The sequence below is a fragment of the Podarcis cretensis genome (genome assembly GCF_951804945.1).
Source record: "Podarcis cretensis genome assembly, chromosome: 2".
In the NCBI taxonomy this organism is placed as follows: Eukaryota; Metazoa; Chordata; class Lepidosauria; order Squamata; family Lacertidae; genus Podarcis; species Podarcis cretensis.
The window spans coordinates 27,172,190-27,200,096 of NC_137171.1; the positions used below are offsets into that span (position 1 = coordinate 27,172,190).

A 27,907-nucleotide genomic window follows, 5' to 3' on the forward strand; every position below is an offset into this window, starting at 1 on the left:
TCTCCCTAATTGAATTCAGCTTCTCCATTTGCAGAAGCACAATAGAGACCATTCATGAGAATCCACAGCCTAGCCAGGGAAGAGATCAAGTGGCAGCTTTCGGCTCAGTTCAGCTCTTAGCCGTTCCTCAGAAGTACTCATTCCACTGGTTCAAGGGATGATGGTGGAGGAAGGGGGGACCCACGGTGTGGAGGAAGTTGCCGAGAGAAAGAAGGGGGCTCCACTAGGAAATGAAAGCTGTGCGTTATGGATCTCCAAAGTGGGGGGACGGCAGGAGAAGTATGATAGGTCATTGTTTCAGAGACAGGAAGGGTACAATATAAAACAGCAAGGCCAGATGCATACACAGAAAGGATGAAAACTAGGTCTCTGAGCACATCTAGGCCTCAGATGCCCCACCTCTCTACTCTTTTACATGTTCTGGAAACCCAAGTTTCATATATGCTTAACTTTAGGATCACACTTGGACAAAATAGGTGAATTCCAATTCACAGTCACCTTGTATATCAGGCAGGGATGGTGAATTCCAGATGTTCCTGGCCTACAACTCCCATAATCTCATTATTCACATGCCAGCTGGGGCAGATGGGAGGTAGAGTACCAACATCTGGAAGGTTTGCCACCTGTGATACAGTGGGATGCTCTGGGAAACCCAGATATCCCAGGGCCTCATTGACTACCCCCTCCAACATCATGCAGCATTTGCAATACCACAGAATGCCAGGATCTTCATTCACATCAACACATTTACTCTGGGTTAAGAGGCGACTTTCGTTTGCTGGGAAACAGCCCGATTTTAAAGCAGCTCCTCCAGGCACCCCTGAATCTTTCGTTACAACTGCTGGAAGAGCTGCCTGCGAGTCCAGCTACAAATCTCAGATATTAATGAAATCCTTTGCTGGGCTGGACATATGGTACATGGCAGCATTGTGGAAATCTGAGTGCCCGGCATGACAGCTCTGAGGAGCAACCGTTTGCAGTGGCCGCTGACAGAGCTACAGAACACCCAGCTGTTCTGCAGCCTTCTGTTCGGCACTGGCTGGGTACAAACCATGCCTCAAGCCCTCTTATGTCAGGGGCCTATGATCAGTCCTGGAGAAATTTGCACCTAGCTGTATTAGCGGCGTGGACACATCGCCATGGCAGCAATTCCTCCGCCTGCCTAATGGCACCAAGGGTGCCCCGGCCACTTGGCCAGGCTTCTGTTTCTAAGGAGAGGACAAAGGAGCCATTTTGTTATAGCCTGGCAGGGTTGCCAACTCCTGTCAGCCTCAGAACTGCTAGTGCCTGTTGCTATTGGCAACAGGGCAAGGGGAAGAAAGGCCTGGCTGAAACAAGCTGAATGTGTCCCAGTCCTGACTTTTGGGGGGCAGATGTCTGCCTGCTTCTCCCTTACTAGTACCCAGCTGGTGCCTCTGATCACCACCTCATTCTCCAGAAGGAGGTAGAGGGATCAGACACCAGATTTGCCTCAGGCAGGTTGGCTGTCTAGTAAGTTGAATCAACCAGGACTGAGGACATGGGTAGTTTCTTTGCTCAGAGAATTCACTCTGCACTTTGTCAAGGGGGGGACATACAGTGGTACCTCTGGTTATGTACTTAATTCATTCTGGAGGTCCATTCTTAACCTAAAACTGTTATTAACCTGAAGCACCACTTTAGCTAATGGGGCCTCCTGCTGCCACCGCGCCACCAGAGCACAATTTCTGTTCTCATCCTGAAGCAAAGTTCTTAACCTGAGGTACTACAGTGGTACCTCAGGTTACATACGCTTCAGGTTACATACGCTTCAGGTTGCAGACTCCGATAACCCAGAAATAGTGCTTCAGGTTAAGAACTTTGCTTCAGGATGAGAACAGAAATCGTGCTCCGAATTAAGTACTTAACCCGAGGTACCACTGTATTTCTGGGTTAGCGGAGTCTGTAACCTGAAGCGTATGTAACCCGAGGTACCACTGTATTTTCCTTCCTGCTTTGCAAAACTCCTCCAGTACTCACAGTCACAAACTTGAAGAGAAGAGGGTAAGCAGAGCACACTGGTAAAGGCCTGGGCATTGTGGAAACAGCAGGCTTTAAAAAACAAGCAAAACCTTTTTAATAGGGTGCTCCTACTTCACCCCACTGACAGGACAACAACCCCCCATTTAAATCTCAAGATAGGAGCCTGACTTGCATTTGTTTGTGGCCCATAAATTCTTTTAACTGCCCTCTCTGACCCCCCCCTGCAATGTCCCCTTCCCACCCACCTGTGTCACTGTCATAGAGAAATAAATTGCATCTTTTAATTTGGATTTGGTATCACCACCACGCACACAAGTGTGGCAGCTGCCAGCTCTTGAAATGGGAAACTCTAATATCTTTTCAAGGCCTGGGGTAGAGCCCTGTGGTTGGAAATAACTGTGGTGGATCCCAGCCCAACAGCTATCAAGTTTGCAAAAACAAGGAAGGAGAAGAAAACCATCCTTGCCGCTTGTTTTTCCGATGATTGGCACCAGAAAAAGAAAAGGCTGGTTTTTGTTGGTTCATTGTAAATCCTAGTGTACATGGGACCCACTCTAGCAAATTTTCTGTATTCTTTCATTTTAGATGGATATCCGCCACCTTCTGCCACCTAGCTTTCTTAGAACTCATTTCTCCACCTCCCCCGGTCCCTTTCCCCTCATTTTTCTGAGAAACTGTTTCTGATCTGGAACCCATGCTACTTCTAGATAAATTTATTGTCATTGTCCGTATATACACAGTATACACAACAACGAAAATCAAACACCCAAGACGTAATCAGAATCTTGCCATTTCTGACAGCTCCGTGAAGTGGAAGATCTTGTACAGAGGCCTCCTGTGGACAAAGCGACCTGACAATGTCGTTTTGTCACATGGCAGCATCTCTTGTGCTGTGCGCACTTCTTGCAAAGCCCATGTTTTCTCAGTGATTCTGGCTCTGTGTTCACCATATATTTAAAGTGCATTCTAAGCATACGATTTCCCCAAATAATCCTGGGAGCTGTAGTTTGTTAAGGAGGCTGGGGAACTGTAGATCTCTGAGGGGGTTAACTACATTTTCGTAGGATTCTTTGGGGTAAGCCATGTGCTTTAAATGTATGGCGTACACATACAGGAAGTTGGAGCCCTTCTAAACCTCTCACCATTCCAGTAAGTCTTGGTCTATGCTGGAGGGGCTCCATACCTGTCTGACACTGTATTGTTTTTAATATTCGGTTGGAAGCTGCCCAGAGTGCTGGGGAAACCCAGCCAGATGGGTGGGGTATAAATAATAATAATAATAATAATAATAATAATAATAATTATTATTATTATTATTATTATTATTATTATTCTCTCTGCAGCTGCAGTCCCTCAACAACCTTAGTACTCCTCGATCTAGTTCAACCAAAAATGTCTCCACTGCCAGCCTTTCCGTTTGGCTCACCTGCGAGTCAGAGATTTCCGAGGGCTTCTCCGTGAGGCTGCTGCTCTCCGCTGGGATGAGGTCGTTGTATTTGGTGACGTCCTCATCCGAGTAGTGCAGGGAGCCGGGGCTGGGTCTTGGCGGGGACCTCGGGAGAGACATGGAAGCTCTGAGATTCCGTTCAAAAAGGGAAAGTGTTTAGCGCAGGAGAGCAGAACTGCCCTTCCCAAATTCGGTCCCTCTCCCCACACCAAATCCTTTCTGCGACTGTACGGGCACAGCCTCTGGTACCTTGTGTAGATTCCGTTCTTCCTGCAGAAGGAATTTTTCACGGACAGTCGCCGGTTGTTCAGCTCCAGAGCAGGAAAGCTGCTCTCGTCCAGGCTAACCATCTCACCGTGGCCAAGGGCATTTGACTTGGAGTTGCTTCCTAGGGGTGAGGGGGAAGCCAAGGGGACAGAAGATGTCATCATCTTAGGATTCCTTAGCGGCTAAGAGACAGCGGCCAAATTCTCGCCCCAGAGAGAACAAAGCTCAATGGCTTGTTTCAAGCTTCCTGACTTTATTTAGGGGGTGCCATTCAAGGATTTAAAAACGATGGCGTGGAAACGAAAAGGGGGCACAAAAATCCTTTGGATGAGTAAGTGGTGTGGCATGCCCAGCTACCACCTCTGTAAACTGCTAGGTACAGCCTTTTGAGGCTATGCCAAGTACATCAAAGGCACAGGTTATTAGGTGTTCCTGTAAGGGTAATTTTAGGGGAGCAAAGCTTACTCTCCCACATTGTGGACACACACACACACACGCGCGCACACACACACACTTTAAGCACATCTTGTACTGTACCTCTGGGAAAATCCACATACTGTTCCTTGACTATCTTCCTCTTTGAGATCTTCCGTGGGAACAGTACAGGAGCTAAAGTGAGTTAAGAATTTGCTTGAACTGAAGAAGCAGTTCATATGCTCTTGGTTTCAAGCGCCGAGAAGAGCTTTCTAAGAGGTTAGTTGCAGAGAGGCTGCAGAGCAGAGGGGAAGCACCCTCTTGGCCTGGGCCTTTGGCCAGGAGACCAAGGGCTGCTGGGTGGCTCCCCCCCCCCCCCCCGCCTCCCTGGAAGAACATCATGGAAACAGGAATCCATGGCTCCATCCATCAGCCAGAGAAGGAGCCTCTAGCAAGAGCTTGCTGCATCCCTCCCTGCCAGAATGAACACATGTAAGAACTTTGTAGCCAAGAACTTGTGCCTGTGTTTGTTTTACCCCTCCTCCCTCCTCAATCACCTTTCCTTTCCTGAGCTTGAGTGCAGGGAGCATCTTACTGTAAGCTGATGTGACAGCCTTTTTCAGCTGAAGAGCAGAGTTAAAATAAAGAAATAAATGCATTCTTCCCACCCAAGCAAAAGAGCAAAAGTCACTTTCTGCCTTTGCCACATACCCTCCCAGTCCTCTCTGAAGGCCTCTGGGGAGGGACCATAGGTGGGCAGAGATAATAGCTCAGTGGAAAAGCTTATGCTTTGCATGCATAACTTCCCAGGTTCAATTCCTGGCAACTCCTGACAACAAGGGCTAAAATGCTCCAGCCTGTGACCTCAGAGAGCCCCTGCCAGTCAAGAGTAGATGATATTTTGGACACATGGCCCAGCGTGTTAAAAATGACTTCGTATATCTCTAAGGCTGTAGATTAAGGGCCAATTCAAAACATCAGTTTTTCTACATAGTTCTTCAAGGTTGGGGGGGGGAGCGGGGGACCCCTTGTGAGCACCATATTGCATGAAAATGGTTTTTGCCACATGCAGATGTTTGAAAACTGCTACACGCGTGATGACGCAGAAGCTTCTTTCCCTGCGGCTGTGTGCACCTACACAAGGAAAGTGACTTGCAAACAATCGTTGCAAGCCATTGTTCCCAAAGATGCCACCCCACACAAACTCACTTCTCCCATCCATTTCACTTATTTAAGAGGAAAGCTCAGATTTTCCTCACAATTAGAGCAAAGCAAACACAGTCGTGTTATCTTGCCCTGGTGACCTCTGCAGTTGCCTCTGGTGGTGGCTGGGACACGAAGCCATTTATTTTACGTGTCAGCTTGGAGTGGCGTCAACAAGGTCACTGACTCCACCCCCCACCCCACCCCCAACATACCACAAGCAGGCACTAGAGAGGAGGATTCTTAGGGTAAGTCCCAGCCAGCTGAAGAACAGTTAAAGCTAGGTTTTGCATTTAAGATTCCCTCACCCTGCTCAAATGACTGAGAGAGCTGGTTCAATTTTAATTGGGTAACTGGAATTCAGGAGTCTTAGCTTAGATTGGGGTAGTTGGTGATGTGATGCCCTCCAGATGTTGTTGGACTCTAGTTCTCATAATCCCTGGGCTTTGGTCATGCTAGCTGGGATAGTGACCAGGGCATGCAAGGAGAACAAAAGAATATAACATCCAAGAGGAGTGGGTGGAAATTCTCATAGGTGGGCCATTGGCTTGGGGAAGAGGTTTGTAGTCAGGATGCTGCAGGCAGGAGTATCATCTCCTGGTTGGTGCTTAGAAGGCCACAAGGAGCAAATCTAAGGTTGTTGGACCAGTGGAATGTACGGTGTCGCTTCCTGCTACATACTCACTAATGTGCTCCACATGGGATACAGCTTCAAAGCTGCTATTGAAATCTCTCCACCGTGTTCGTATTCAATACTCTCAAAGGAAGGAGCCTTAATTAGGGGGAAAGGACATCTCAATACGATGTTGTTAGCACCCACCTGAGTCGGACTTCTTGGCATACTTCTTGCTCTGCCCTCGGATGATGAGGACAAAGACCAGCAGGAGGATGAAGATGAGTCCCACCAGAGCAATGACCACCAGGAACCACCACTCCTCATAGAAAGGATTGGCTTTCTGGGCTGCAAGACAGCAGGCAGCACGGAGCAATCAGACACCCTTTCCCTGAAAGGCCACCCACACACATTGTTTCCTATAGCCTCTGCTCAGGGCTTAGTGACCCTGACCTGAGGGAGTGTTTGACTTTCACCTCTGTTACCTGAAACCGATGGGGAGGGAGAGCTGGGTGTTCCATAGCCGTAGTCATTGACAGCAATGACCCGGAAGTCGTAGCTGACACCTTGCTTCAATATGTCCATGCTGAAGGTGTATGAGGTCACTTCCTTGGGAATGTCTTTGATGAGAATGTCCCAGAGCCCCTCATCTAGAAGAGAGAGAGAGGAAAAAAACCAAGTGAATTTGCAACAGGAAATGCATGTGTGTGTCTATGCACCTATAAACTCATTGCAAACACACACACACACACAAAAAACGCAAGCATGGGGAAATAATTCATAACCACTGCCCTGGGAAGTGAATGAGGAGACCTATAATGCTGAATATATACCGAAAACCCTTGTTTCCTCTCCCTAAAAATGACAATAATTGATACAACCTATTTCCAGACATTTGCAAAGTTCACATAATTATTTGCTATGTTAGCATGATGTCCATGCCAGTGATCCTTAATTTTTTATACGTTTGAATAAAGAATGGTCAAATGAAGCTCAAGCTGCTCATACAAAATGTATTTGCAGACATTTGACTGCGTGTATAAGGTTATTAAGTAACGCAGAAGAAACTCCAGCTCTGAAGAGACTGACTGACGGAAGAAGGGGTTCTGAAAATGTCCTTGTTCTTTAAAAGGTATGCCGGGTACATAACTGTCCAGGAAGCTTCGGCTTTAATTAGTTCTACATATCTGATGATGGAGCCAACCCAGAAGGTGGGCTAAATTGACTCTTGAGACATTATAATCCCTAAGGCTCTCTGATTCAGAGAGGAGTGGCAAAGACATATTGCTGAACAGTATGCTCAAGACAACAGCAGGTCACAGTGCTGGAGGACTCTTGGGTAGACCTGAAGCCAGTGTAGTCCTAAAGGAAAGACCAGCCTTGTCAGTAATAGCATTAACATCAATTGAATGAGCTAAAATATTTTTGGAACCTTAAATTGAGGGGGGGGGTGTCACAAAAGACCTTTCATTTGTGGCACATCATGGTAATTCGGCAGAAATAGGCAGCCCCCTCTCAGCATCAAAATCATACATAGACCAAGGCTATATTGTCGGCGTCCAAGCTGGCAAAGAACAGGTGAAGACAAAGCAATCTCTACGTGCCCCATGACTCTCAGAAGAACAATGGGAGAAGCCCACAGGAAGGCTAACAGAGCGGTGATGAGGTTTTTCTGTGCACATTGTGGCCAAATAAAATGTCCTTACAGTGGTACCTTGGGTTACATACACTTCAGGTTACATACGCTTCAGGTTACAGACTCCGCTAACCCAGAAATAGTACCTTGGGTTAAGAACTTTGCTTCAGGATGAGAACAGAAATCGTGTGGCGGCGGCGCAGCAGCAGTGGGAGGCCCCATTAGCTAAAGTGGTGCTTCAGGTTAAGAATGGTTTCAGGTTAAGAACGGACCTCCGGAACAAATTAAGTACTTAACTGGAGATACCACTGTACTTGCTTCACACGACTCTGGGCTCCTTGGGTGATCTGAATTACTACAGACACTCTCAACCTGACCCACCATCCCTGCCCCGGAAATGCCATTGTGAGTCACTGCCTCCCTCCTCAAGGCAAGAGATTCTGCTCCTGCACTATCTGAACCAGGAGTAGCTTCATCGACCCTGTTAACACTCGCTGCAGAGATGGTGCAGAATGGTCTTTCCTAAAGGCAGAGGGTGACTTGGAGGAGACTAGGTCAGGTTGGTAATTAATCCGAAGAGACAATGGGCGGCCTCCTCAGTGGGTGGGTACTTTGGGTTCGCAGAACATTTATTTCTCATGGCACATTTAACAGCTCTTTTGTGCCGTATTAGCATACTGTACTCAGCATGCAGTTTGGCGATTACTTAATTAGGACGTCTCTGGGTCCTAACACCAGCTACAAGGGACTGGATATCCAAGCTCTCACATTCCAGTGTGCAGTGGCGTAGCATGGGGGGTGCAGGGGGGGCTGGCCGCACCGGGCGCAACATCTGGGGGTTAGGGTTAGGGGGCACAAATCCACGGGTTAGGGGGCGCAAATCCACGGGTTAGGGGGAGCAAATTACTTGCCTTGCCCCGGGTGCTGCCAACCCACGCTATGCCACTGCCAGTGTGCAAACCTCAGGTGAGTCGGGTCTCCCAACTTGTATGTGTCCATTTCCTCGCGTGTCCAAGAGGTTGTTTATGATGGTGGATTACAACCTGCTTCGCTCAATGCAGGCAAATTGCTTGCTTCTAACGTGTAAGCTCCTTTAGGGATTGACTCGAGGGGGAGAGTCTCCATCCCCAAGAGGAAGCTTGTGGCTCATGAAACATTCTGCCTGCTCCCGTCTCCCTTTGGGGAATGGAGAGGATGATTGATGGACCTGCAGCCCAAGAGCAGGGCAGATGCAAGGGGATAAATCACTCCTGTGCTTTGAAATGGACTCTGGCTTGCTTTTTAATGAGGCTGCTGTGAGTAAAAGGGAGAGAGGACAGGGAAGAGCAGATGGCGTGGCGCGGGGCTTGTTAATTGCCACGAAGGTTCGTGCTGAAAGACTCGTGCTCCTACCCTGCAGTGCCCTTTGAGTTCTACCTCGCTAGGTGACATCCATTCCAGGCACCATCAGATGCAGCCAGGACAGGTGAATGTCTTATGGATGCTAAATCAACTGGCAGGCAGGTGCCCTGCATTTCTTGGCTGTACTCCTGCGGGAAACACCAGCTATGGTCTCCAAAAGGCAGGTGGTTCTTACTCTCACAATCCCCCAGTGCAACACTTTTCCCTCTGCACCACGGCACCTTCCTTCCCTTTCCAAGCTACAACTGGATCAGCCATAGCTGTCAACATTTCCCTTTTTTAAAGGGAAATTCCCTTATTCCAAATAGGATTCCTCGCAAGAAAAGGGAAAAGTTGACAGTTATGGGATCAGCCTACAATATACGCCAGAATAATAAAGAGAAAATGGGTGGCATTCAACTAAGGCTTACTCAGAGAAGACCCAGTGAAATCAATGGACCTAACTTAGTCATGGTCATTAGTTTCAATGGGTCTGCACTGAATAAGACTTAGTTGGATACCACCTGATGCCTCTGAACATTTGCAGAGCACAGTTACCAGTGGGTAAGCACGACCTCTTGGTTATCTGGGACCAGGAGAGAGAACTTGCATAACAGAAGCGCTGACTTTCGGGCAGGCTGATGCTTTGGGCACATCTTGGTTTGGAAACAAAGCCTCGTCTTTTGGGATCACGATCCCAAAAGGCCCACAGGACAGAAGCAGCCATATCAGGAACTGCTCTTAACGTTCCAACTTTAGGACTGCTAATGGCTGAGGCAGCCAAGGGGGATGTGGACTGAGTGCAGAGCTGGTACCTGAAGGACGCGCCTCAATCACGTATCTGGTGATAGGACCTTTCCCAGGGTCACCGCTTGACCAGTGGATTGTGATAGCCGAGCCGTACCTGGAGATGAAGGGCTCACCTGGAGGACCTGGAGCACCTGGGAACAAAGAAAGACATTTTCAGTACAGAAATCATGCTGCGAAACTGTGGAGCAAGTAACCAAGGAATCATTTCTTTCCTTTTTTCCTGCTAAATACAAGCCCTAGGCAAGAAAAACTGCTAATCACATCTAACAATGTCCATTCCCCAAAGGGTGGGTTTGTAGATGCTTTCAGCAGAGGTCCAGTTTGTTGATTTCATGTGGCTTTAAATAGTACATCACTTTTTTGGGGGGGTACATCATTAGTATATCACCAATCAACCAGGATAGTTGCTCCCTAGAGAAACTCTAGAGTTCAATTCACAATACTGTGCAAGATCTATATATAAGTATATGAAGTGGCAGATAAAGAAGGTTTTCCCTGCCCCCTGGCTCTTAGTTTACCTTCTCCTGGCCCAGTGGTGATGTTGGCTTCTACTTCCGGTCCGTAGGTAAAAGTCTTGGCTCGGATTCGGAACCGGTAAGTGACTCCTTCTGCTAGATCTTTGACTTTCAACCATAGGGGACTGTTTCCCTTCACATCCACTGTTACAATCTTGCTCACACCTGCAGGGGAGAGAGGCAGAATTTAGGGATTAGGCATGCAACCCCATCAATGGCCACTTGCAGCCTTCCCTGCAGCTAAGTTGTTGCAATTTATCAAATCCAAACTCTCTTAGGCTTCGTTCCTAGTTTCTTACAGCTTACATTATTGCTTATTCCTTCCAGCACAGATAAATACCTTAATATGCTGGGTATGTTATATGGGTCTATGTTGCTGTTTTTACAGGATAAGGAATGGCACCTAATACCATGGAATGGTTTCATTGCATTTATTAATGCTCGATCCTTAGGTTAGAGGCACTTCAGATGCATGCATGGATGTGGAAGGATTTATTTGGTCAGTTAATAATGTTTCAGCATTAACTGTGATTATGTTCTGACATTAGTAGTGTGTGGGATTGTGAAACCAAGCATTCCTTTATATTAGTTGGATATTCTTTGCGAAAACTTATGGCCTAGTTATTAATTTGTTTTTGTTGATCAGAATATTATATATATGGAATGGCATATGACCTTATGGGGCAGTACAAGACAGTATGGCCATTTGAGCCTGGGACCTATTTTTCTAATTATTATTTTTATTATTTAAAATAATGCTTTTTTTTCAGGAAAGTAGTAGAAAAATGGTGATACCAGAAAGCTCATTTTTAAGCAAGAGGGGGATAGAACATATGCTTGAATATTATCACTGAATTTCACACTGGAATATTGAATACACAGTGCTTGATAATCACACATTCCGGAAACCGTTTTTTTTAGCACTGGCAATCCAAGAATTAAAAAAAGTCATTTGAGCATGTGCAGAATGCCTTTCCATTACTACTGAGTATGCACAGCTGACCTACACGTCTCAGATTAGGAAACAGAATTTGAAGATAAAAAGTGTCTGGGGTTACAGTTAGTTTTTGGAAATTAAGTTCTAATGGTCATGATTCGTTGTACTGTCTGTCCACAAAATAAAAAAAAACACTTGTCCCCTATACTGCTGTGGCAACCCAAAAATAAAAATGGTCTTGAGCTGTGAATAGATATTTATTCTATGGCTACATGCCACTAACTGCTCCATTTGAAACAATGCCAGCAAAAGCCCTAGGATAAATAGCATATTAGTTGCTTTGTATTGGGAAAGGGTTCGCAACAAGATTGCTATTAAATTCAAATACCTTGAGACACTGGACTTTTCACATATTCCCAGATAAAAACTGTCACATGATTCGAAACATGAGACAGACTTGTTTTTATCAGTCTTGCTTGTTTTAATCGATTCACTGCTTCAAACACACAACCGACTCACTAATTCATGCACATTCATAAACCTTCACATGCACACACACGCCAGACCCTGTTCTCAAAGCCCCTCACCATCCACAGGCATGCAAGGTTCATAGATGAGTCGGTAGCCCTCCAGGATTCCATTAGGGAAAATTGGTGGCTCCCAGGAGACGTTCACGGAGGTGGTGGTGAGCTCACTAAATTTGATGGAGCCTGGTGAGCTGGGGGCTGCGAGGAAAGAAAAGGAAGGAGTTAGAAGATATGGGCGATGTTAGGCTTTCCCGTCAACAACATGGCTTTGTGGATGGAGGTGGTCTAGCTATCCACCACTAATCTCCAGAAGGAAGGACAATCCATTGAAAGAAATTCTATCAGTCCTTGAATACGGGTGACCTTTTGCACAGCCAGTGAAGGAAAACAAGACAGAACAATGGCAGTACAGGAAGCAGAGATATCTGGTCCAAGAGCAGCTGGGGAAGGGGAAAACATGGGTTAAGTACTTAAAAACCCAGAAGAGGTGACGGTAACCCCCACTCAACCAAGAATTTACTGGAGGGTCATGGGCCAGTGACGGTGGCTCTTCATCACATCTGTCAAATGGGAATATACCAGGGCCAAAACAGATGTTGAAAGGGAAACATGAAGAGCCCAACATTGTGTTTCCCTCACAATGGCAATACATGGGCTGGGGATGGGACATTTACTAGGGAGAACCAGCAAATAATAATTTAAAATTGTATACCACCCTATACTCTCAGGTCTCGGGTGCTTAAGCCTTTCCTACCCACAGATTCTCCCTTACAAATACCATCCACTAGCTGATTTTAACTTCCTCCAGCCAGGCTTCAATAGCAGACGTTAGAAAAATACGGAATAACAGATACAGTTTTGCTTAAAATATATATAGGAAGTGCAGTGTAAGCGATGGAAGTCAATCAATGAAATTTTATTATTGAAATATTTGTAGAATAAACTTGGAAGAAATTCTTCCAATTTTTCTTCTTTCTCCAATTTTTTTTCTAATTTTTTCTTTTTTCTTTTCTTCCTTTTTTTGTTTGTTTTTTATATATGTGTGCTTATCTGAAATATATATGTATATATGTATTTGCAGTATTTTGCTTGTATTTTGTAATAATTATGTTAAATAAAATTTAATTAAAAAAATAGAAGTGTGTGTGTGTGTGTGTAACTATTGTGAAAATGGTTGCAGGAAGGACTGGGAAGAACTTTGCACAGTAGAATTTAGCAATGATGCCAATGATTGCAAAACACTTTGCACACCCATTGTTTATAAAGGTAAAGGTAAAGGTACCCCTGCCCGTACGGGCCAGTCTTGACAGACTCTGGGGTTGTGCGCCCATCTCACTTAAGAGGCCAGGGGCCAGCGCTGTCCGGAGACACTTCCGGGTCACGTGGCCAGCGTGACATCGCTGCTCTGGCGAGCCAGAGCCGCACACGGAAACGCCGTTTACCTTCCCGCTGGTAAGCGGTCCCTATTTATCTACTTGCACCCGGAGGTGCTTTCGAACTGCTAGGTTGGCAGGCGCTGGGACCGAGCAGCGGGAGCGCACCCCGCCGCAGGGATTCGAACCGCCGACCTTTTGATCGGCAAGTCCTAGGCGCTGAGGCTTTAACCCACAGCGCCACCTGCGTCCCCCCCATTGTTTATAGAACAGATTAAAAAGGAATGTATACCCAACTATCCCTCAAGAACACAAGAAGACTCTTGATGTATCAGACCAAAGGCCCATCTATAGTGCAGTATCCTGCCCTCACAACGGCCAATCAGGTGCTTATGGGAAGGCTGCAAGCAGTTCCTGAGAGCGAGAGATCTCTCCCCATTTAAGAGTCCCAGCCAAATGCTGCCTCCCCTTTGTGAATCCTAGGGAGGAAAAGCAGCTCAACCTTTGGGTACCTCATAGTTTTAAAAGGCAACCACATCAGGGCAGAATCTCTCTTTCAGGTTCATGGTGGTGATGAGAATGAAACCTACGGACAGGCCACCCCATAGAACGGTTAAAATTTAGTTTTAAGGTGGTAAAGTATGCAATGTAGGAGGGGAGAACGGACGATGTGATTAAGGGAGCTGCAGAGGCCAGAAAAGGGAAAAGTGGAGCCTGAGGCAGACTGAAAACGGAGGAGACTGTGGATTGGGAAACCAAAGGTGGGCAAAGAAAAGTGCAGAAGGCTGAAATAATGTTTAACTAGGCCAAAGTTTCGAAAAAATAAAGGGATTGTGGCGCCACCTTGCTGGACCCGCTCCTGAAATCACAGCGTTCACCTCACCACCACAGGTTGGGAGAGAACATCTGAGAAGGGGAAACCTACATGCCTTACAAAGCGGCAAGGGGCTGCCTTCAAGGCCAGCTTTAGTGGCAGTGAGACTCCACAAAACTCCCCCAGCAAGCCTATTAAACGTAATAGAGTTTTCCATAGCTGTAAGTCACAGAAGGAAGCAAGCAAGCATGCAGAAAACCAAGAAATCCCAGGAAGGAAGCTGATCTCAGATTTCTAATTTTCTAGGAAGTTGTTAACTACTTTTGAAACCATGCTCACGGTTTTAATCTTTCCAGGGCCGAACAATTCTCGCAAGCTGGCTCTGAAAATGTAGTAGGGACAGGGCTCTATAGCATGTCTATTGTTTGATAATAAAGCTTCTTCCACAACATCACAAAATATTGCGGAAAGACACTCCCAATGAAAATTTATGTTGCTATACATCTTAGATGGCTATTTTTGGTATATATTTTGATTTTATTTCTTTTGGCATATGGATGTTTTAAGATGGTCTATATCTAATAAAGGTTTGTAGAAAGAAATAAAGATAACAAATCTATGCAGGTGGAATTGGGCTAGGGCTATTGTTTCCCGACCCCATGCTCTGCTGCTTGTTTCCTTGACAACCAAGGCATTTCACATGTCTGGATTATTTTGGGAAACTGTTATTGCTTTGGCAGTAACACTGTGGCACTAGTGTGAAAGCATGAATGAAAGAAATAAGAAAACATCTCATAATGCTAGTTTAGAGAGTAGTTCATGAGCCTGATCCTCAGAAAATCAAATTATTTTTTTAAAGGGTTTAATATATATATAGTTAATGCTATTATTATGCTTGTGGGATTCCCTAGACTGCTTAACAGCAGTTCACTCCTTTGTACGGAACAAGCAACTGCTCTTCATTTTCAGTTTTCTGTATCTTAGCTGGAACTGACAACAACCTTGTCAAGAAGAAGGAGGAGGAGTTTTATAAAAACTGCAAAAGAAATAAAGTTAGGCTAAATGATCCAGGTGGCTTAAGCAAGTAAGCCAAGCAATGGTTTTCATTGGAAGTGTGGCTGCACCTAGGGATGGTAAAGAAATCTTCTTGTCCAGCATCCCGTTGTTACTGGGGCTAACTAGGTCTTCTAGCAAAACAGACATCCTGGTCTGTATCCTCCATATCTTTTCAAATATATTATTAGACCTAAACAAAATAATTCCCGACTGTTTTTCTAACTTCTTCCTTTTCTTAAGATCACACACCCCAAGCTATTATATATTCCTGGGGGGAAATCTACCTAGACTTGTAAAGCAGTCTTCCTCAACCTTTTCCCCGGCAGAAGTTTTAGACTTTAATTCACATCAGCCCCAGGTAGCATAGTCAATGTTCTGGGAAAAGGGGAGTTGTAATCCCACAACTTCTGGGACTCAGCTACATTGGCAAAGAAAAAGCACTTTAGATGCATTGTATATGCATTACAACACTGTGACACCAGATGGCGCTGTGGAGTTCGGTTTTTGCCAACCTGATTTCTCATACAAAGTTTATAATGTGTTTAACTGAAATGCTTCTTTGATGTGTCTAGATCAAGCCCTGGAGGGCCCCTGGTTGGGGAAGGCTACTCTAAGATATCTGTATATTTCCCTTCCTGGAACAAATAGCAGCTCATCTAGTTAGGCCCTTATTTTTATTCATTTTAAATTTTATAAAGTTTTAAAGTTTATACTGCCTTTAAGGGAGAGAGGGCTCCAAGGAGATGGACATTTAGAATAAACTTATAGCAATTAAATGATTAAAAGCTAGTAAAAATAAACCACAAACATCCAGCCCAAAAACATTCTCAAAATGAAGACCCCCCGCCTTTAATGAAAAGCTAAATCTAGCTTTATTTACTTGCTATCTCTCATACTCTGCAAAGCACTGGCGACAGATTAGGATTCCTAAAACCAGAAACTTCTAAAGTAGCATCTCCTGGAATAAAAACTGTTTGCAGATGCACAGTATCTCAAACCTCTTTTCTCACCAAGGCACTGGGAACTTCTAACAGAGAGACCATTGTCTCAGGGCATTAGGCAGAATGCAGTTTTTTTGTTTTGTTTTGTTTTGTTTTGTATTTTAGCCGAGTCCATTCAAAGTCAGCGACTTGAACCTTTGGCGCAGTCATTTTTAGAGCCGAGCAGGGGGCCTGCAAAGAGGGGAAATGGAAGAAGCTGTCCTAAACTGTTCTGGCCAAAGTCATCGCTGCAATTCTTTTCATGCTCTTTTATGCTGTGCCAACAACAACCCCAAAGATCCAAGGAATGGGAAGCCAGCGAAGCGCAGTCCGAGACAGCTCCAACTTCCTCTCTGCATAGCGGGAAATACAAATACAAGCCCAGACCCTCACTCAGCAGTGCCCTTGGCTTAAAGAAGGTTTCACCAGCCAAAGCTGCTGGCGGTGGATATGGCCCATAAGCCTTTCCTTCTTTCCTTTCTTGTTGGCTTTGATCTCCAAACATGTAACCTGAGGATGTTTTGAAGCTCATGGCTGGAAGGAAGAGGAGGGGCGCAGGTGACGCAAAGGAACAAAGCAGGTGCCTGTTGAGGATGGAGCACAGGGGTTCAGGCTACAGAGGCGCATGTGTCTTTTGTTGGGCATCAAATGCAGCCCAAGGTCAACAGTTCAACGGTTCTGCTGAATCTCAGCCCTGATGCACAGCAATGCACACAGAGCAGCAATGTCCCAGCTCAAGAGTCAAGCTCCTAGTCAGAGAGGGGCTTGAATATTCGGGAGAAGCAGGAATTTGGGGTTGAAGCACAGGGGAGGTGGGGGCTCAGGACCTGCAAGCCAATGATTCAGCTGGTGGAGGCAGAGACATGCTGGGATGCTGTGGGATGCTCATGCAAAATTAAGAGGACTGGACAAAGTGAATGTTTTATATAGTGGACAGATGAAGAATGGGAAGTTCTTCACTTTCTGAATCTTATTTTTCTAGCTATCTCTTTTAACTTCTTTTCTGTTCTTCTTTCTTTCTTTCTTTCTTTCTTTCTTTCTTTCTTTCTTTCTTTCTTTCTTTTTCTATTATCCCCCCCCCCCTTTTGTGTTTTTATTGTATCGAAATAAAAGTCTTGGTTTGGTTAAGAGGAAGGAGGGTGGGGGAAAGGTATTGAGCATTGCATTTTTCTCTATAAACTTTAATAAAAATTATTTTAAAAAAATAAGAGGAAAAGGAGAATGCGGATGGGAGCTTAAGACTGCAGTTAAGAGGATGCAAAAGGAAGGTGATGACCTATCAGTATACAGTGGTACCTTGGTTTACGAACTTAATCCATTCCAGAATTCCGTTCTTAAACCAAAGTGTTCTTAAACCAAGGCGTGCTTTCCCATAGCAGCGGGGGACTCAGTTTACAAATGGAACACACTCAATAGGAAGAGAAACATGTTCTTATTCCGAGGCAAAGTTCAGAAACCAAAACACCTACTTCCGGGTTTGCAGCGTTCTTAATCCAAGTTGTTCTTAAACTAGGCTGTTCTTAAACCAAGGTACCTCTGTAGTTGGACCAAAAAAGATTTGCTGCTTATACAGAGAGGTCTTTTGGCCACACGCATTAAAAAAACAACCTCATCTGCGAGGCTGAATGAGAACGAACACTTCCCATTGTGGTTGTGCTCATGCCTTCCCATCCCCAGCCCAACTCAGCGCATCAGCACAGGGCCTGCAAACTGCTATTCACAGCCAAGTCACTGCTGCCTCTCCTCCCTCCTATCCCACCTGCTTGCTGCGTCCTGCCCTTAATGGGGGCGCTGCGGGGCCCATCGCCTGCAGCATTGAAGGCCAGGATGGTGACAAGGTAGGCGGTGTAGCCGGTCAAATTCTTGAGTTTGACGCCATTCTCCGGCAGGAAGAGCGTTTTCACCCGTTCGGTTTCGTTCTGCCGCTGGGCCTCCCAGAAATAGATCTGTAGGGAAGAAGGAAGTGGGGCGTAGTGAGGAAAATTGTGGTGGGGGGGGGGGGAGGGGGAGGAGGAGCACCCATTTTTCTCTTTGTGGTCACCAATGCGTTTCCAACAATGCTGCTCTTCCACTCCGAAATGTAGAGTGTCATATATATGTATATAGTTAATTAATATTGTTCGTTCCTTGGAATCGCTACCGCCTTTATCAGCATCATAATTTCCTCAAGTCATACAAGTCAGGCAGTAGCTCAACCATCTAGAACAGAGGGAAGGGAACTTGTGGCCTTGCAAGTGTGGCTGCATTCCAGCTGCCATCAGCCCCAGCCGGCGTGGATAAGGGATGGTCACCTGGTGAGAACCGGATGATGGAGGCATATAGCAAGTTTGCCACAGCGAGTAGGGCTGCAGAGGGAGGGAGATTTAAAGAGGAAATCCAGAGATGGAGGGAGGGGCAGGTGGAGAGAGGGAGTCCATTGGCATGATGGCATAACTATGACTGTGCCTTATTATCCTGGGTAACAGCAGATGCCCAGGTACAATGCTAAAATAGATTTTACTCTTGGCTCTCTGGCCACCGTCCATTATTTTAACATCTCTCTGTCCTTTGTTGCTCTCTGCTACCCCAGTCCTTTGCCGTAAGTTCAGATGCAGCTAAAGCAAAAAACACTGTGTTCTTTCCAACTCAGGGCTTATCCACACTTTACCTTTTCTCCACTCTTTCCAGGCAGGGTCCACAATTTAAAGTTCCATGCCCAAGAGCCCTTTTTGGGCTCCGGATCTTTCCCAGTGAAAACCTGCTCTTTACAGCTCAATTGGAGCAAACGTCAATCCGTGGGAAACCTTGTATTGATGTTTGCTCCAGTTCAGCTTTAAAGAGTGGCGTTTCAGAAGGGAAACCTGGGGGCAATTTATTATTATTATTATTGGGCATTAAAATGTAGAGCTCTGCCAGGAAAGAGAAGGAAAAAAAGGTAAGTGTGCATAAACTCAAATTTACTCAAATACCTCAAATTTAGAAGAGGCCCAATGAAATCAATATGCTCGGCTAACTTAAATTAATCCCAATGGAACTCCTTTGAGATTCAGTTAGTTGGATACAAGTCCTTATATATATATAAAATTAAATTATCTGTTTTCCAATTTAGAATATTCATTTAAACAACCTTAAAATATCAATGACTTCCCTTCTGCTCTTTCCATGGTTCATTTTGCATAACATAAATCCCTGCATATTTGATACAAACTACACCATTCAGCATTTCATTACTACTTTCATCAAAACTTATTTACACAGTTGAATTTTTCCTAATGCTGCCAACATTTTCAAGTGTATACAATTCCCTCCCCATATATTCAATAAACATTTCCCAATCTTCTTTAAACAAATGTTCTTCTTGTTCTCTTATTCTGTAAGTTAGATCCGCAAGCTGCGCATACTCCATCAGTTTAAGTTGCCATTCTTCTTTAGTTGGGACCTCGTTTGTTTTCCATTTTGGGACTAACAAAACACGGGCCACCGTAACGGCATACATAAATAAAAATTTTCAGGATACAAGTCCTAATGTCCAATAAATGTGTGTGCAAAAGTTTCTTTCATTTATTCAAAGCACAGGACATAAATCTCCTTGTTACACACAGAGAGAAATTTTCTTATACCTAGCTCATGCCACTATGTTCCAGAAACTTTTAAGCTGGCCTGTGAAAACACGTTTCCAAAGGCTATGAAATGAATTAAGCACCTCAAAAGATTTTCCCCTGAGGATTCTCAACGGGGAAGGTGAGCTTCTTCTGTTAAATGGGCACATAACAATTAGGACATGCTGGCCCCTGAACTAGGCAAGACAGCACAGGCAATCCATTTTGCAGCCTTGGCTCATGGGGATGGACTAAGAATGGAGTAGTTAACAGTGCACCTCTGAAGTCACTCTTGGGTGATATCCAGACTTCCACAGAGAAGCCGGACCATCCCACCAAGCCATGAAGTCAAGGCGCCTGAGAGACGGCAGCAAGCAGGCTCCATGGCAACACTTCCCGGCACCCATGGAGGTTTCTTAGGAAACAAGGAAGCAACTTTCCAAAACCGCAGTTCTACTGGCTTGTAAAGTGCCTCACTAGATCACGGATGGGATGCTTGAAGACAGGATGAAGAATGGCTGCACAGGGATTGGCAAGAGGCTAATTCCAGTTCCACAATATGGTGGCTGGATGCTCTGTCATCTGCCACAATCCAGGGGACAGGCTTTTAAGCACATTGCAAAAAAGAGAGTCTATGCTGGGATTGATCAAATCACATGAACAGCCCAGAACTAAGGGCATTTCACATGCCACAAACATTTGCCATCTGGATAGTTAGCCTTGGTGAAGACTTGACATTTTCATCCCCCAAAAAGTTTTTGATTTGAGTTTCCAATGAAATGAGGCTGCATTTTAATGTTTTATGTTGTATTTTAATTTTGTTTTTTAAGCTGTATTTCGATCAATTGTTTTTTATATTTGGTGTTATCTGCCCTGAGCCCAGTCTTGGCTGGGGAGGGTGGGGTTTAAATAAAATTTACAGGCACACTTTACAGTTTTAAAAGGTGCCACGCTTCTGCATTTTGAACGCACCCATAAAAAACGTAAGGCGCAGAGCAGCCCTTAGTTCCCCAGGGACAAAAGCAATCCTGAGAAGGCCCAGCATGTGAAACTCCAGTGTTTTATTTGAAGCTCAACAGCATCACTTGCAGGGGAAATGTAGAAACACATCCCCCCTCCCAAGAAAAATTCTTGCTTGTTTCATTTCCATTTTCCAACAGATATAGGGCTGCTGCAGTCACAGTCCCACCCTTTAAATGGATCCAGCCAGTGGCAGATGAAAGTAATGGACTATATGGAATTGGCGGAAATGACTGGCAGAATCCGAGACCAGGGAGAAGAGTTGGTGGAAGAAGACTGGAAGAAATTCAAAGATTATTTACAGAAACACTATAAAATTTTTGAATGTTAATGATGCTGGAATGAAATGAAGTGATTTTAGCAATAAGGCAAAATAGGAGTATGTAAAATTGGATTGATATTAGATGAAAATTTGAAGTTATAATAGGTGAAGATAAAGAACTAAGAGTAAATAAAGAGGGTATGGATTTGCTGAACTATTAACTGGAATACAAAAAAGGGAGGCGTGAGGAAGTCATGAAAATAAGTAAATGAATGATAAGATATCAGAATGAGGGATTTGTATTTTTTCATTTTTCTTTTTATGTTAAATTTTGGTTTTGTATTCTCTTTGTGTGTTTTTTGTTTACTGTTTACTGTTCTGTAACCCTTTTTCTTTTTGTTAAAAACTTAATAAATATGCTTTTTTAAAAAATATATTAAATGGATCCAGCCAGAATATCTGCTGGCTTTAAAGTAGATTCTGAACTGCTGAAAGGCACTCGTAGGCCAACGTGGTACCCTCCTGATGATATGGACTACAACTCCCATCATTCCTGACTACTACTCATGCTGGCTGGGGCTGATGTGAGTGGGAGGCTTACAAAATCAGAAGGGAATCACATGGGCTACCCCCAATCTAGCCTGACATCATGCACTGGAACACCATTCCCCATTACTGCGAGCTTTTTTAACATATTAGGCTGTAGAGGAATATGCAAGAAGACGCCGTGATACATTTATGTGGCAGCAGCAGCAGCAACAACTGCAACTCCCTTTACAATCTCTGCAGTGCAAAAGGTTTCGACTCCTATCTACAAATATCCCCCAGGGTGACAAGTGCACCAGCCTTCTTCACCTGTAGCCCAGATCCCTCCTTCCTATGGCCTGGTACCTTGTAGCCTTGGATGTCTCCGTTCTGTGCCTCGGGGGGTGGCGGCTCCCATGTGATGTCGAGCTGGGTGGCCGTGGCACTTTGGATAGCCACATTCTGTGGTGCAGCCGCAGGGACTGAAGAGAGCAGAACCGGATGTCAGCGAGAATAATAATAATAATATTAGTAATAATAATAATTAATAATAATAATAATTTTTTATTTATACACCACCCTTCCCAGTTCAAAAACCAGGCTCAGGGCAGCTAACAACAAATTTAAAACACTTAATTATAAAAGCAGCATAAAATACGGTATAAAAACATGAATAACAATAACATTCAAAAATCCATTAGATAACCCCCAGGGCTAGCTGGCTGAATTGGTCCTACTTGGGCCAGCGAGGAGGCCAGAGGAGAATTAGTTGTGGGGTCTTAGAGCAGGTGATCCTCATAAATGGGGAGGGGGAGGGAAGAGAAGGGAATAAAAGATCAGGCTGAATTCAAATTAAAGGCCAGGCGGAAAAGCTCTGTCTTACAGGCCCAACGGAAGGAGGTTAAATCCTGAAGGGCCCTAGTCTCATGGGACAGAGCATTCCCCCAGGTTGGAGCCATCACTGAAAAGGCCCTGGCCCTGGTGGAGGATAGTCTGACTTCCTTAGGGCCTAGGACCTCTATACTATGGTTATTCATGGACCTTAAGGTCTGCTGTGGGGCATACCAGGAGAGGCGGTCCCGTAGATACGAGGGCCCTAAGCCACAAAGGGCTTTAAAGGTCAAGACCAGCACCTTGAACCTGACCGTATACTCCACCGGGAGCCAGTGCAACTGGTAAAGCACTGGCTGAATATGCTCCCATGGCAGGGACCCCGTGAGGAGCCTCGCTGCAGCATTCTGCACCCGCTGGAGTTTGTGGGACAGTTTCAAGGGCAGCCCTGCATAGAGCGAATTACAGTAGTCAAGCCTGGAGGTGACCGTTGCATGGATCACTGTGGCCAGATCAGGGCGGGAAAGGTAAGGGACCAACTGCTTAATGAGGCGAAGATGGAAAAATGTTGCCTTAGCTGTTGCTGTAAACTGCGCCTCCGTGGAAAGGGAGGCGTCAAGGATTACACCCAAACTCTTAACGGAAGGCACTGGCACTAATTGGGCCCCCGCAAGAGAAGGGAGTTGATTCCTCACCCCCATGCCATCCCTACCCAGCCATAGGACCTCTGTCTTTGAAGGATTTAGTTTCAATTGGCTCCCACGAAACCATCCAGCCACAGCCTCCAAGCATCGGGTCAGTGTATTCGGGGCCGAGTCGGTGTGGTGCCTGAGTTAATTGATGCTCTGACAAGTCCACGGAGAAGCAGGGACTGTTTTTTTTGGTTTGGAATGGATGTTTGTTTACCCTACACGAGCTTCCAGGCTTGGCCACAGACCTGTCTGCTCTTGGGATCCACCCCTAATGACCTCTTGTTGGCAGCTGCCTCTGTATTGATTAAGGAATGGATCTGCTGGCTTGTTGTGTGGGACTGGTAGCTAATGGGCATGAGACATAGGCAGCTGCCTTATACAGAGTCAGGCCACTGGGTCCACCTAGCTCTACTGTCTGCACTGACAGGCAACAGCTCTTTGGGATTTCAGCCCAGGGAGTCCTTCCCAGCCCTACCTGGAGATGATGAGATTTGCACCTGGGACCTTCTGCATACAACGCAGATGCTGTACCACTGAACTATGGCCCTTACTTGTAGGCTTGCACTAGAGCTGTAGGCAATACAATTGGTTGCTGTTTTAGCCTGCCGGCCTGCTCCCTCCTCAGGCTTATGCTCTAAGCTCTCAGGAAGCACAAGGATATAGGGAAACTTGAGAGAGAAAACGGCTCCTAGAGGGAAAAAAAACAAACGCCTGGCTTACCAGCCTCGCCCACAAAGACTTCCTGTGGTGAGCTGGTGGGGCCCTCACCCACAGCATTGTAGACACTCATTCGGATCTCATAGCGGCGGTGCTTGTTCAGGTCTGCAGAGGTGAGATTGGAAAGGAGATTGTCATACATGGAGGCAGAGGCAGAGTTTGTTTCTTAATTCTGGCGTTGCCTTTAAAAGTAGTGGCGTATACATTCCTGGCTATGATCTGGTCTCACATTTCCCTCCTTTTTGTGTGCTCCTACATAACACCACTCCCACAACAGTACTAATTCCTTCACAACCCTTTGCAAAGCTGGCAGATGGTGCCAGGATATTTCTCCAGAAGGTAAGAGGACAGAGCAAGGGCACCAGAAAAAATTAATTGTGACGTCTGGCTTCCAGTATGTGAACCAGCACTTTAGAAAGCCTTTGTGGTTCTAACCAAAGCTAAGCAAGGTGAAGTAAACTTTGTTGTAAAACGAGTCTTAGGCTGCATACACGCTACACGTTTATACCATGTTCAAAATGCATTCTTTCCCTCAAATATTTCAGGCACTGTAATTTACTACTACTGCTTCCCAGCAACCCAGGCATGTGATAGTGCCCAGAATTATTTGAGGGAAAGAATGTGCTTCAAATGTGTTTTAAAAACATATAGTGCGTACACAGCCTTAACAGGCCTTACAGAACTGAAAGGGAGATATTTCATGTAAGCAAAATTCTTCTTCATGAATCTCGGTCCTTACTTCCCTGCCCCGACATAAAGCCCCTAAATTTATCACAAATTTGCTCTCTATTATTCCACTCTAGAAGATAGGAAAGTACCCAAATTAACAGGGAAAACACCATAAAAAGCAAATGTGGACTGCCTGTGTGTTAAAACTGGGAAATCTACTCATGGGGAACTTGCACTTTCTTTTTTGCCAGATTAGGGGTTTTAATTGGAAGCGAAAGAAGCTATCCTTGGGCAAAGGTGACTTCCTGGGTTCTAGAAAGTGATGAGCTAACAACAACAACAAAAACAGGAAAGAGCTGCTGTTCTCCCTGCTGCCAGTCACCTTCCGTAAGTGACGGTGCTAAAATCTAGATAGGAACCAGATTCAAGAGAGACCAGAAACACAAGCAGAAACGATTGCACAGACAAGAGAAGAAGCACCCACTTACTGTCCAGCTCGTATTGAGTGAGGGAGGCCTCAGTCAGGTTCCGCATGGCATACGTTGCTGTGGGGTGGCAGGTGGTCAGAAGGGAGAAGCCGTCAATGCAGGTTAGCCACATGTAAATAAACATCTCGACAATGCAAGCAGGACTAACAGACATCAATCAGGGGTGAGGAAGAAGCAGCTAGGAGAGAAACTCACAGCCACATCAAAGAACACCGAGAAGTCTCCAACGAAGTATTGGGAAAGGGGGGAAATATCCCAGAGGGTTTGTAGCTACCAAAGATGGACAAATCTGACCAGAAAGAGTTTATGGGCATCATGATAGCCTGGGTGATAGATCTTCCCAAATGACTCAAGAGCCCATTGTCACTGGATCCAGCAATTCCACAAAAAGGAAAAGTCTCTCTCAGAGAGAGACACCCTGGCACTAAAAAAGGTCGAGCTGATAGGGCTGAATATACCAACCACTTGCTAAGATCAATGTTTTCCATTTCAAACGCACTGGGAACAACAATGTATTATTCTAGGGCAGCTTCTGAATGCTTGCAGCGCTGACTTATGACTGCAAGGGAAAATGCTTGTCAAGTCACTTTTGTTACTGGAGAAAGCACTGGGTACACTGGTGCTTAAATCTTGGGCTTAAATCTTAGGACCAGCGCTTGTTATGGGTGGCTTGCTCTGGAATGATGGTTCCCATGCTAGTGTTTGTTGGCTTTTTTTTGTTTTGTTTTGTTTTGCTTTGCTTTTTCCAGTTCCCAGAACCCTTGCTGCTCACAAGCATACTCACAGGTGAGTTCTGCCCATTTTGCACCGGGATTGCCGATACTGCGTGCAGTGAATCCTCGCGCCCCTTCGTATGCCAGCTCCCGGTAGCGGATGCGAAAACCTAGTAAGATGCCATTGATTCTGTCCTCAGATGGAGCCTACGGAAGGAGAAACAGATAAATCAACGAGGGACTCACAAACTATATTTGCTTCCCCTTGCACAGCTGACACTTGTGAGACCAGCTTTCAACAAAAGGATTCTGTCCCATATTACACCTGCTTTCTAAAACTGTCACCTCCCATTGCCCAGTCAAAAGCTGGAAGTGGTGCTAAAATGCCAGGGTTTTCCCCACAGGTTTGAGATTTATGGCATGTAATGCCTTGAAAGAAAATATTATGAAAATGACATATAGGTGGTACATGACTCCAGTCAAGCTTGCAAAGATATACCACTTGTCTGACAATAAATGTTGGAAGTGTAAAGAAGCTGAAGGAACATTCCTTCACCTCTGGTGGACTTGCCCTAGCGTGAAGGTTTTCTGGGAAATGATATATAATGAGCTGAAAAAGGTATTTAAGTATACCTTCCCTAAGAAACCAGAGGCCTTTCTCTTAGGCATTGTCGGCCAGAGTGTGCAAAAGAAGGATCGAACTTTTTTTATGTATGCTACAACAGCAGCAAGGATACTCATCGCCAAATGCTGGAAAACTCAAGATTTGCCCACACTGGAAGAATGGCAGATGCAACTGATGGACTATATGGAACTAGCAGAAATGACTGGCAGAATCCGAGACCTGGGAGAAGAACTGGTGGAGGAGGACTGGAAGAAATTTAAGGACTATTTACAAAAACATTGTAAACTGTATGAATGTTAAGAAAGATGTAAGATTAGTAATAGCATGGCTTCAACAAATTAGTTATAAAGAATATAAATTTAAATGTAATTGGAAGAAAAGACAAATTTTGGATAAATGGTATCTTATAATCAAGTCCCTAAAAGAGTGATTTTAAATTTCAAAATTTGAGATTTAATATTGGAAAATTATATTATATATATATGAATGGAATCAAGTCAATAATTTGCTACTAAAATCTATGAGTTTAGAATGCAGGAACAAGAGTTGTGAGGAAGTCCAAGGATGAGAAGGAAATGTGGATATTGGAAAATATTATGTTATTTTGTATGTTTTTTATTGTTTAAACAAAACTTAATAAATATTATTAAAAAAATAAAATAAATAAAATGCCAGGGTTTCCCTTCCCTGTCACTGCCAGGAGGGAAGCATCACTGGAGACCGGCAAAAGGCACCTCAGGATCTTTATATGCTCTTTGCCTTGAGGAATGGATGGGTTGGGTGTACTAGCCAAACTACTGATGCCTACCTCAAGCCAATATTTCACACTGGTTTGGTTAAACATTTCTGTTTCCCACTTTTCAGATCCTCCATACCCTTCCACCACCCGCTTGCTGCAACACACAAGCAAACTCAACAGAGTCCACAGTTTCATCACCAAAGTCACCTGCCCCATTTTGACAGCAAAACCTTCTTTTGTGGGTGGAATAAAGAATGCTGAGCTGGGGCTAAAGTGCGGAAACTAGGTACATATCTGCGCATAATAGACATGGTTGCAAATCTTATGACCGTTTTCAAACTCAACTTTCTAAGACCATGCTCAAGACCAGGTATAGGCAAACTTGGCCCTCCAGATGTTTTGGGACTACAACTCCCATCACCCCTAGCTAACATGACGAGTGGTCAGGGATGATGGGAGTTGTAGTCCCCAAACATCTGGAGGGCAGAGTTTGCCTATGCCTGCTCAAGACAGAGACACTACCAGATTTGCTGGCCATCAGAAATAAGCTTAGAATGCCACCCAGAACCACTGCGCAGCACAGTCATGTTTCATTGCTTGGAAGCTTTTGCCCAAGACAGCGAGAACTCCTGAACATTCCAGTTCTCCTACTCATCAAGTTCCAATGAGGGAGAAAGAAAAGGTACATCACCCTACCTGCCAGCGGATCAGTACAGATGTGGTGGTGTGTGGGGTCACTGACAAGATAGTGGGAGCTTCCTCTGGGGCTGAGGGAAGAGGGGAAAAGTATATATCAATCAAATACAAGAAGATCCAAGCTGTTCTTGCTTGTCTTCATGAGACACAGAGCCCTGAGAAATGGCAGGCTACTTGTTGCACTCAGCTGACAACTTGCCGTTGGTGGTAAAGGCCCAAACTGGTTACCATTTTACAGATTATTGGTGGCTTTTGCAATTCCAAAGCAGGGAGACAATGGTTTTTGATGACGGAACATTTCCACGATGTGGAATATCTTGGGTCCAGTTGGTATTGGGTGTCCTTTGCCCTCTGTACAATCTGCTCTGCCCATCATTGC

General features: G+C 45.0%; 1 protein-coding gene across 9 annotated transcripts in view; it reads right to left on the reverse strand.

Annotated features, from left to right (window-relative positions):
* The window catches only part of SDK2 (sidekick cell adhesion molecule 2), a 337,529-nt gene that overhangs the window by 4,670 nt on the left and 304,952 nt on the right, over nucleotides 1–27,907 (reverse strand). For 3 of the 9 annotated variants that reach the window (XM_079965322.1, XM_079965321.1, XM_079965326.1), the window contains exons 32-45: nucleotides 27,529–27,599; nucleotides 25,540–25,675; nucleotides 24,756–24,812; nucleotides 23,602–23,703; nucleotides 21,725–21,840; nucleotides 17,733–17,919; nucleotides 11,811–11,948; nucleotides 10,290–10,451; nucleotides 9,777–9,902; nucleotides 6,431–6,595; nucleotides 6,153–6,293; nucleotides 4,253–4,324; nucleotides 3,698–3,836; nucleotides 3,428–3,575 (exon numbers count right to left, since the gene is read on the reverse strand). In XM_079965322.1, coding sequence (XP_079821448.1) covers nucleotides 3,428–3,575; nucleotides 3,698–3,836; nucleotides 4,253–4,324; nucleotides 6,153–6,293; nucleotides 6,431–6,595; nucleotides 9,777–9,902; nucleotides 10,290–10,451; nucleotides 11,811–11,948; nucleotides 17,733–17,919; nucleotides 21,725–21,840; nucleotides 23,602–23,703; nucleotides 24,756–24,812; nucleotides 25,540–25,675; nucleotides 27,529–27,599 — 1,760 coding nt within the window. The remainder of the gene's footprint in view (nucleotides 1–3,427; nucleotides 3,576–3,697; nucleotides 3,837–4,252; nucleotides 4,325–6,152; nucleotides 6,294–6,430; nucleotides 6,596–9,776; nucleotides 9,903–10,289; nucleotides 10,452–11,810; nucleotides 11,949–17,732; nucleotides 17,920–21,724; nucleotides 21,841–23,601; nucleotides 23,704–24,755; nucleotides 24,813–25,539; nucleotides 25,676–27,528; nucleotides 27,600–27,907) is intronic. The other 6 variants (XM_079965327.1, XM_079965325.1, XM_079965329.1 and 3 more) reach the window with 4 other exon arrangements.